General features: G+C 40.2%; 1 protein-coding gene across 1 annotated transcript in view; it reads right to left on the minus strand.

The window, feature by feature from the left end:
* The window catches only part of LOC149303019 (uncharacterized), a 37,898-nt gene extending 27,302 nt beyond the window's left edge, over positions 1 to 10,596 (minus strand). Inside the window, exons 1-3 of the mRNA XM_089481744.1 lie at positions 10,473 to 10,596; positions 5,071 to 5,243; positions 4,423 to 4,472 (exon numbers count right to left, since the gene is read on the minus strand). Coding sequence (XP_089337870.1) covers positions 4,423 to 4,472; positions 5,071 to 5,243; positions 10,473 to 10,596 — 347 coding nt within the window. The remainder of the gene's footprint in view (positions 1 to 4,422; positions 4,473 to 5,070; positions 5,244 to 10,472) is intronic.
* Between the last annotated feature and the right edge of the window lie 771 nt (positions 10,597 to 11,367).

The raw sequence follows: 11,367 nt of genomic DNA on the forward strand, positions 1-11,367 counted from the left end.
GTTAGGAGGTGAAAAGACCTCCTATTGATTTCAATGGCATCACTTTCCTATTACTGACTGGTTGCTCAAAGTAGTCAATTCCTGGGAATAAATGTGAGACCATGAAGGAGTAGGGCAGCTGCTGTAGCAGGGTTGCTGCTTCTTGGTCAGGCAGGTGCTTTACCCCCTTCGTGACAAAGGCTGATTTTACTTTTTGTACCCATCGTGACAATGGCAGTTTTAACATTTCTGTGCTGCTCGTGTTTAGCTGTAATTTTCTTCTTTCCCGTTTACTGAACCCACACACATTAGATATTGTTTTTTTCAGGACAAGAAGGGCTTTCTTTAGATGACATTGTTTTGATTGTATCATATTATTTACTATTAAAAAAAGTATAAAATATGGTAAAAAATGTAGAAAAAAATGACTGTTTCTAACTTTTAGTTGAAAAATCTTTTACTCATCTATAAAAGGTAATGAAAAAACCTGCTAACTAGATTCTACTATTTGTCCTGAGTTTAGAAATACCCAATGTTTTTATGTTTTTTTGCTTTTTTCTACACATTATGGGGCAAAAAGTACAGGTAGCATTTTGCTATTTCAAAGCCATTTTTTCCAAATCTGGTAATTCTTCCCCTCATGTGCCATTTCGGGTATCTTTGAAGCTGGCCAATGCAATTTACCCCATCAAGTCATATATTTTTGAAAACTAGACAGCCCAGGGTATTCCAAGTGCTAGTATTTTAACCCTTTCCAAGCACTAATTCTACCATCAGCCTTTGTCAAACTTTATGGTAGTAATTTTTTTTGCATTTGTTTTTTCACACACATTTTACTTTAGGTATGAATAAACAGGTTCTGGTATATGTCACTATCATAAAACACCCCAATATGTGTTTAGCAACATCTCCTGAGTACAGCGATACTTCACATGAATGATTTTGCCTGGCTGTTTGGGGGCAAAAGGGCCACATTTGGGGCATGCGCATTTTCAATGTTGAACTTTGGCATTTGGGGATCCACTGCCCATGCCCTATTTGGTACATCTTTGAGCTGGGCCATTTCAGTATGCCCAATAAAGCCATATATTTTTGAAAACTAGACACCATAGGGTATTTTAAATGCTGGTATTTTAACTCTTTGCATGCACACATTTTACCACCAGCATTTTTTCAAAGTTTGCAGTAGTATTCTTTTGTGTGTATTTTTCCCACACACACCTACTTTATGTATGAATTTACAGCTCCTGGTATATGCCGCTGTCACACGACACCCCAATATGTGTTCAGCAACATCTCCTGAGTACAGTGATACCCCACATGCATGGGTTTGTCATTTTTTGGGGGAACTAAAAGGCCACATTTGGTACGTGTGCATTTTTCTAATTGGAAATTAGATGTGTGGCCATCCTTCCCCCCGTGTTAATTGGGACATTGTTGAATCCGGCCAATTCAATTTACCCCATCAAATCATACATTTTTTAAAAGTAGACACCCCATGGGCATTTAATATGCTTACACATTAATGTGATAATTTTAGGACCTGCTCACAAAAATATATTTTTTATATATATATTTTAAATTTTTTTTGCCTTTTTTAAAACATTTTTAACATTTTTTTTCAACTTGAAGGTTCCCCTGATAGTGACATCAGAGGGAAATTATTTTTACATTGTACTGTTTTTTTTTACTATTTTTTTCTAATTATTATTAATTTTATTTTATTTTTTAATTTATTTTTACTAATCACACTGTGATTAGAAAGCTGGGCTCCATTGACTTGCATGGTTGAATGCAGTACCTGTATTCAACCTGCAAGTGGAGCCAGAGTTCTCTAGAGGGTCTGGAGACCCTCTAGCAAACTTTTTCGTCTTTATTGTTTTTTTTCCCGGGCAGCCGCCATCTTGCTGATGGCGAAGATCACCGGCAGCTGCGGCTGTGACCGCTCTCTGGAGCGGTCACAGTCCATCCTAAGGTAAGTGTTTGGTGTCGCTGGATGCCTCCTGGTCGAGGCATTCCAGTGACACCATTTAAGTTTAGGAGGTGATTGTTGATCGCCTCCTAAACGCTTTTAAAACGGGCTTCCGCCGCCATACATTGTATGGCGGATGTTGACGCCCCGGGGAGGGGCCAGACATGGCCCGATGCCGATCGTGGTGTTGCTGAATGCCTCGAGGTCGAGGCATTACAGCAACGCCGTTTGGGTAAAAAAATCGATCACGGATCGATTTTTTTTACCCGTTTTAACAAATGACGGTCCTGGCACGTCATTTGTCGTTAACGACATGTTTTTCCGTGACGTGCCTGGACCGGCAATTGTCATCAAGGGGTTAAATTGTATTAACATGTATTATTCTCAGGGCTGGTGCAAAGATTTTTGCCACCCTAGGCAAAACATAATTTTGCTGCCCCTTGGCTCCACCCCATACAAGCCCCTCCCCTTTTGACCACTCCTCCCCATAGTGACCGCGAGCGTGCTTACTGAATGACTGCGGCTGGCCGCTGCAGCCTGCGCAGCTGCCTGCCTCCCATCAAGTGACCACAAGCCGCGGCCGTGCTTCTAATGAATGACTGCGGGTGGCCCCGGCCCTGATTATTCTATACTGGGGGTGTCAGTCATCAAACTATCCCTTCAGTAATTCACTAGGTACATTGTACAATCTGCGAGAACAAATGCACAGATTTATGCAATGCAATGCAATTTGCCTTCAAATAAAGTTATTAAATAGATTGCCATACCAAACACATCTTCCTGTTGATTTATTTTAATACTTATTTTTTTAATACTTAACCTTTACTAAAAACAAAGTTTAACACATACATGTATATAAAGCATAGTGTAATTTGGTATCTTGAATGCAAACAAAAAATTACACAGAAACACATAAGATTGGCCTATACATAATGCACACAAGTAGTACAGATGGATTTCCCTTCTGATGGAAATCAGTCATTCCTGCAAATCTTAATAAACCTGAATAATAGTGATTGAAACCTGTCACTCAAGAGCCAAGGACTCCAAATTCCAAAGTACAGATCCAAGGTGCGTAAACGTGTCTGTGTCATCCTACCCATTATCCTATATTTCTCAATTTTTTAAAGCATTGGAAGTAGGGAAGGAGGTAGGCTGTTTTCCGGTTGCATGCTAAGACCAATTTAGTACACATTTCCTTTGAACTGTTACCATATCATCAGGTGAGAAATGAAACAAACTAATTTTTGGTCAAAAGAACAATGTGACATTAACTGAAAACCTTCTGACTATATCTGCTTAAAAATGAAGCAGTCCCACCTTCAGCGGGACCATCATGGTTTCCAGCACATCAACAATTTTAGTGATAGACGGATTAGAAAAGCACTCTGCCTCCCTTTAGAATTTAAGAATTGCTGGACCCTTCCGGTCTCACTGAATCAAATAAACCCCAGGGGGATTATTTTTTTTTCAGAATTACTTAGAAGTGCTCAGTAGAAATATTTCTTAAGACACTCAGATATATTTTAAACAAAAATGTCCTTTCTTAACGTAGTACCAAGGGCTGACAGCCAGGTTGTACACTGGGAAGACTCTGTAGTTCCCATGAAGTTTACAGATTCTGGATGACTTCCCAGTAGGCAGCCAATCAGAAGTGGTGACCACAAAGTCACAGTGGACTACTGGGTCCAGTGCGGATTGCATTGGCGGTGGACAAGCATCTTAAGCACCCCCTAGAGAAACATCACTTCCCACACATCACGAAGTCCTGTGTATTAAAGCAGTGCGCATCACTGAAATAATTAAAGATACAAGGTCAGTCAAATTATTTTAATGCGTATTCATTTTAGGGTCAGACAGAAAAGGGGTAACTTTTTTCAATAGAAAACATTTTAAGCTCACTTTAATAAAGCATTTATATTCTATGAGGTTCATGTACATCACACTGTATAATATGTATAATCAGAAGTTTTGGCCGAAATGAGTGAATAAGAGACTATTGTGTACAGCACAAAGATAATTAAAGATAATAATACAAAGTTAATAAATCCCACTAATGCCTTCAATTAGATAATGGAATGAAAGCCATACAGCATTCCACAAATGAAAAATATCCTTGATGTTGCTAAACAATAATAAAAGTAAACCGTATATAAAACACACCATAATTCATCACGTGTTGTCTGTAAAATGCATCAATAATTTTAAACCACTTCTTTCAAAATGTCTTTGAGTGTATTTCAAAATACATTACACATGCATGGCTGTACAAACCAGGCTGCTGGATCTGGATTTCTTCTCTTACAATATTCCTATTTCAGAATATATTGTTGGACCTTGTATAAAGAGTAGGTTCAGCTACAGTATATCACTAAGTTAATGGGGTCTGGAACATCTATGCTGCTACACTCTCTGAAAAGTAGGTAAAAACGTTCACCACCCACACCCAAAAAAGAAAAAATGATAAATACCTCAAGTCCTCAAGCTCTTGTTTAAGCAAGGCATTTTCTTCTTGAAGTCTCTAAAAGAAAAGGATGAAATCAAATATTCTATCTCAAACTACAAAACATGCTCCCAAATGGAAGACACTGGGTGTCAATCTCTGTTCTTAAACCATAAACCTTGTTCAGTCATTTCAAAAAGCTCAACAGGGAATAAAGATGCAAATATACCGTTTAACATAATGAAGATAGATAACATTTACTACACTGAGCCAGTAGATAAACACAAAAATATTTTGTTCATATGTTGGAACAATATAAACCATTTTATGAATATTGTCACAGATTTGAATTGCATTATTTATCATACTGGAACTACTGGTCCCATTGTTATGTTTTAGACCATCAGAAATATAAAGATGACTGCTGCTCTCCTTCCACCCATTCAATCTTGATTTATATATCCAGATTACCATTGTTAAACTTTGATTACCATTGTTAAAAAACACAGAAGGCCACATTAACTATAAAAAACAGGGTGATCAATTGGGCATTAGCTATTACAAACTTCTGCAACAGCCTTAATGTGATTTAATGTGATTAAAGATATGAAATTATTTTATACGATCAACTTGTGGTTCATACTGTTATGGAAAAGCAAACGTTTTTGAAGCTCACCACCAGTTTCTGCTCATTCCCTGAAGACCTTCTATTTGAGGCATGTAAAGAGAATTCATGTTGAAGATCTCCTTTTAATAGTGGTTTTCCTTGACCCCCTGGTCCAGATGAAAGATGGCTGCCAGCTGTGGACCGGCGTAAAGGCTTCCCAACCTTAACAAAATTTACAAAAACTATGTAAAAACGATGGATATTGAAATCCAAGAAAGAATAGAAACTGCAGCCTAAGCCTTGTCAGCTGTAACTTAAATTATAGCACAACATGTTTGTAAAACACAAAAACATGGAAACAAACACATACCATGTAACATTGTTACAAATGGAAAAAAAATACCAAGTATTTCGATAAAAAAAATAAAAAATCTTATGATCCACTGGAATTCCCTGGACCTTTTAGCTTTTCTAGCATTCCTAGAATGATCACAGAAGGGATTATAGTCTAAATATCATATACATCATTTTAATTAATCAAGAGACAATATATATAATAAGCGTTATCAACACAAATTAGCTTTGTTGTTAATGATGTTAGAACATATCATAATTTTACAATTGGATATACTTATGGCACACCACACAATACACAAAATCCCTCATAGCTATGGATTCTAGATTTGAAGATCTGGTTCCGAACTTTGTATGTTCTTTTATATCGATATCTGCGTCTGATGTACATCTTTCTGGTTCCTAAAAATCAAGGTGGCTCCCAGACTTGTCTGTCATACTGAAGATGTCTACACAAATCTCTTGAGCTCCACCATATGATATCACCATTGATACCATAGAAGCGATGGGACTAACCAATCTTAATCTAAAAATTAGCCCCCTTTCCTTTTAGTACAACAATTATTGCATAATTTAAAACGTAAACACTTTTTACTAGACGATAGTAGCAATAAAAACTTTTTAAAGTTTAATATGGTTTTCTTCAACAAGACAGCAATAAATAATAATAATTCAAAAAATGATATTGTTTTATTATTACCATTATTATTAAATACGATCAACTAAATAAATAACAATTCCCTTTAGATTCTTTTCCCTTTTCAGATTGAGAGCACTAGTGGATACGAGCTTTCCTTCGCTTACAGTACGTTCAGTAAGCGCTCATTGTTCACTAATAATAATGGAACTTGAATAGAAATGATCCCAGTAGGAAAGCCTGCATGCATGACACGTTTGGTGCCAAGCACCGGGCTCTAATTAGCGAGCAGTTCCGGTCTGACGAGAAGGCCTTAACCTTCTTTACAGAATAATGAGCCAGACAATGTTTGGAGCTCAGAACTAAGCTACAAAGAAAGAGAAGGGTGCTGAGAACTATTTTAAAATGTGCTAAACCAACAGATACAGGTGACCGAACACTGACCTGTACACTTGGCAAAGGAGAGTAATGCGCCGGGGGTAAAAAAGGGTAGCCAGGGCTTTGTTAGTGCATTGTTTATAAAACAAGTAACACAGCCTGACTGATCATAGCACTTGGCTGTTAGTTTTGTGCATCAAATTAGAGAAAAATGCAAATTGTGTTTATAGTTGGGGAAAAAGGGGACATACAACAAAAACCACACTAAGCTCCGGACAGCGAATATTTATATTAAAGTAATTATATTTGGCAGGACAAGAAATGTATTAAGTCAAGATCCATGATCATGACAGACTGGTCAAGAACAGTCTGTGATATGCACAGAACAATTAGCTACATCAAGAACTTCAAAGATGACAGGGTTTTGATAATTTTGATCCATACGCTGGAAGAGCCAAACTGCTTATTGTGAACAAGAAAAAGTGCCCAAAATATAGGAATAAGAGAATTCTGTAAGAACAGAACATCCCCTCAAACCACTACCAAAACATGCAAACTTCTAAAAATCTGTCACTAAAACATAAAAGTGTCAAGGCTGACAGGATCCCAAAACCCTTGATCTATATTTTGATTCACTTGGATTTAACAAGATGTATTCATTTGCAGTGGGAGGTTGCAGGAAAGTTGTGTTTCAAATCCCTAACTTAATGATGTGTTATGAAGTGCCAAACCCAGTGAGTATCTCCAACAAAAAGGGCAGCACTGGTACTGTGTAATGTAATGCGGGCCCCATAAGGTTCTATAATATGCGGGAGAATTATTGCAGAAGAAACATCTCAAGGTTGACCAGAGACTAAAATGTGTGTCATAATTGCAGGAGTTGCAAATTTGACTGTGACTGGTGTGATATGTATAGTCGAGAGCTTATTTTTTCATTTTTAACAACCTCAATTTACTGGCCATCACTAAAAAATATCTCTCATCCGTTCACTTCTTTTGAAGTGTCCTCTATCAGTTTCTTCTCTCCACTTGCCATGCTCTGATTTACCCACCACTTGGTCCAAATTCTCAATTCATTGTTCACTTTGCTGCATGGCTCTCTCACGTTCTCTCCTCTACCATCCCTACACTAATCCTGGGGGACATCAATATACCTATTCATAATCCTCATCTGCTAAACTGTTATCTCTCACCACCTCCTTAGTCTCTTCCAGTGGAGCAAGTCCCCCATGTACCGTGCTGGAGACCAAATTAACCTGGTGTTCACCTTTTTCTATCAATTCTCTAACACTCCCTTCTCTCTGTCTCACCACAACCACCTAACATACAACCTCACCATACCTTAAAAGACACCTCTGTGACTGCAACCCTCTACAACTAATAAACACACTACTGCCTCTCCCTTCCAACATTTCTACCTCCACCTGCTTTGATTTTGCCACAGCACCGTATAACCACACACTATCTTCTGTCCTAGATGAGGTTGTTCCTGCGATTGTTTGTCACCCTTCATGCCTTACATCTCAGTTGTGGCATTCTACAAGGATCTGCCCCCTCCCAGTCCTATAAATTAGGGCTGCAACTAACGATTATTTTAATAATCGATTAGTTGGCTGATTATTTTTTCGATTAATCGGATAAAAAAATGCAAATTTTTATTTGTAATAAAAAACGTACAATTTACAGTTTCATCTCTTTATCGCAATGGCCTCTCTCTATTCACCTTCTTATTTTACGGACATAATAATAAAAGCTACAAGAACCCAAACACAGTGTTTCTCAAACGAGATTTTAATACAAAGTTATTGGTAAATACCGTATTTGCTTGATTATAAGACAAGGTTTTTTCCAGAGCAAATGCTCTGAAAAAGACCTATCGTCTTATAATCGGGGCCGTCTTATAATCAGACCTCAACTAGGTCTGACTATGAAACTAAGATCCAAAGCCCCCGCAGCGATGCAGGGGACCTGGATCCTCCTGCCCCCCCCCCACTTCCGGTACTTCTGAGTCCCCGGTGCTTAGTCCGGGCAGCGTGTAGAGCTCTACACTAAGCACCGGGCAGCGTGTAGAGCTCTACGTGATTCGCGTAAACAACCTCCGCTGCAGCCGGGAGGAGGTGCGGTTAGCGGCGGGAGTTGTCTGCGTCCATCGAGCAGACCTTCCCGGCTGTCAGAGACCGGGGACTCAGAAGCTCCTGTAAGTTTGGAGGAGGGAGGGGGAGTGAGTGTTAAATGGGGGGCATAAGGCATTTCTGGAGTGCTCTATGAAATGCCTTTTAACCCCCTTAATGCCACTCTGCCTCCAGAAATGCCTTTTAACCCTCTATACGCCACTCTGCCTCCTGAAATGCCTTATAGCTCCCTATATGCCACTCTGACCCATAATATGCCCATTAACCCCCAAATGCCAGAGTGGCATATAGGGGTATAAGGCAATTCTGGAGGCAGAGTGGCACATAGGGGGTCAAAAGGCATATCATGGGGCACAGTGGCATTTAGAGGGTTAAATGGCATATCATGGGGCACAGTGGCATATAGGGGGTATAAGGCATTTCTGGGGCAGAGTGGCAAGCCAGGGGGCAGATGTGCATAATTGGGGGGGCAGGTTGAACAAAAAAGGAAAAAAAATATTTTTCTCAATCATAGCTTTTATTAAAAAAAAAATTGTTCACATAGTTTACATGAATTACCATTTACTGGTAAAACTTTTTTCCTATAGGGTCGTCTTATATTCAAGCTTTTTCTTTCTTTCATAAACTAATATTCAGATTTTGGAAGGTCATCTTATAATTGAGCAAATACGGTATTAATTCATATGTTAACTATTTTTCATATTTAATAAAAACTATGAGAAAAAGCCTTGTTTATATTTTCTTTTATTTACCAAACTGCCCCAGTTATGCATATCTGACCCCCAGCTTGCCACTCTGCCCCCATATATGCCTTATACCTCCTACATGCCAGAGATTCCACTGTGCCCCCGATATGCCTTATACTCCTTATATGCCTCCCCTGATCCCCTGATGCCTTTTACCCCCAGATATGTCTTATGCCCCCCTAATATGCCTTATACCCCCTATATGCCACTGTGCCCCCTGATATGCCTTATAACTTCCAATATGCCACTCGCCCCCATTTATGCCTTATACCTCCCTATATGCCACTGTTCACCCTGATATGCCACTCCGCCCCCCATAAATGCCCTGCACCACCCTGAAATTCATTATACTCCCTGATTCACCACTCTGCCTCCTCCCCCCTCCCATACACCACTCTGCCTCCTCCCCCCTCCCATACACCACTTACCCTCCTCCCCCCTCCGATACACCACTTTGCCTCCTCCCCCCTCCCATACACCACTCTGCCTCCTGTCAGCAACAGAGGTTCACAAGACACCAGGGAGCCGGGTAGAGAGGCAGAGTGGTGTATGGGAGGGGGAGGAGCCAGAGTGGTGTATGGGAGGGTGGCTCCCATACACCCCTCTGACTCCTCCCCCCTCCCATACACCGCTCTGCCTCTCTCCCGACTCCCTGGTGTTTTGTGAACCTCCGTTGCTGACAGGCACTTTCACTGTAGCTTCATAGAAGCCTCAGCATAAGTGAAGGGCAGTAACGGAGGCTGTTAGTGCGATGCAGACCCCCACCAGCTGACAGAGAGGATGATCCTCTGCAGGAGACCTCGATTCTCTGTCAGCCGGTGGAGGTCTGCACGATGCGCACAGACAACCTCCGTTACTCACCTTCACTTCCGCTGGGGCTTCTACATCATGTGATGCTGCCACTGCATCGTAGGAGCGGAAGTGGAGGGGAGAGGCGGAAGTTGTCTGTGCGCATCGCACGAACACCCACCGGCTGACAGTGAGGGGAATCCAGGTCCCCTGCAGAGTTGCGAGGGATCTGGATTCTAGTGTTATAATCCGATCTCCACAACACTGAACTAAGACAATCGTTACCAAAATTACTAATGGGCTTCTCATGGCTAGAACAAAATGTCACTTCTCCCTGGTTATACTCTTGGACCTCTCTGCAGCCTTTGACAATATAGATCACCCCTTCTTTTCGCAAAGCCTTGATACTCATGACATCTGGGACATGGCACTTACCTGACTTTATCACACCTCTCTGGCCATAGAAGACATTTAATCTTCTATGGAACATGTTCTTCTCCCCTACGATACTCTGTAGGTCTTTCCAAGGGCTCAGTTCTGTGTTTTTACTATTCTCCATCTACACCCCCTGCCTTAGATATCCTTTTCAAACTTGGCTCACCAACTATCTTTCTGAAATTGCATCATGAGTGGCATCACCTGAAATGCAACGAATCCATGACTGAGCTTCAGGTTACTCTGTCCACAATTCCTGACATTTAGGTTTCAGTTGGCAATTCCATGACAATAAACAAGCCACATTCACTGCCTTGGTGTCACAGTTGACTCTTTAATCTATTTCTCCCTCATCCTTTATCTCCAATCACTTACCAAATCCTGCTGCCTTCACTCAAGAAACATCTCACACAAGAAATTAACAAAATATTAATCCATTCCCTTGTGATATCCTGTCTGGATTACTACAAATGCCCCACTGCAACCTTTCACAACTTCGATCCATACTGAAACCGCTACCAAACTAACTTTCCTATATTCGACTGCTTTTAACCTGGTTTTCCACTGTTCCAGTCCCTCCACCGGCACTTTACCCTAGACAAAAACATTCAAATGCCTGACTTTGACTTACAGACCGCTTAGTAATTTCCCCCTCACATCCCTGCTCTTATATCCAAATACTCTCCTTAATGCCCTTCTCGTTCTTCCCTTCTTTCTTCTACGGTTATTCCCCGTACTCACTTTCAGGTTCTCTGTAATTCCCTACACAATTCTGTTGGACTCTCTCCTTTTTTACTAAATAGTATCTAAATACTATAAAATCACATGATCTATTTATTGAAGCATACAACCTACCCTTCTAATATGCTCAATCCGCATTCTAAAAAATAAAAAA

The sequence above is a fragment of the Sceloporus occidentalis genome, unplaced genomic scaffold, assembly GCF_023333645.1.
Source record: "Sceloporus occidentalis isolate IW3139 unplaced genomic scaffold, rSceOcc1.0.p SCAF_16, whole genome shotgun sequence".
In the NCBI taxonomy this organism is placed as follows: domain Eukaryota; kingdom Metazoa; phylum Chordata; class Lepidosauria; order Squamata; family Phrynosomatidae; genus Sceloporus; species Sceloporus occidentalis.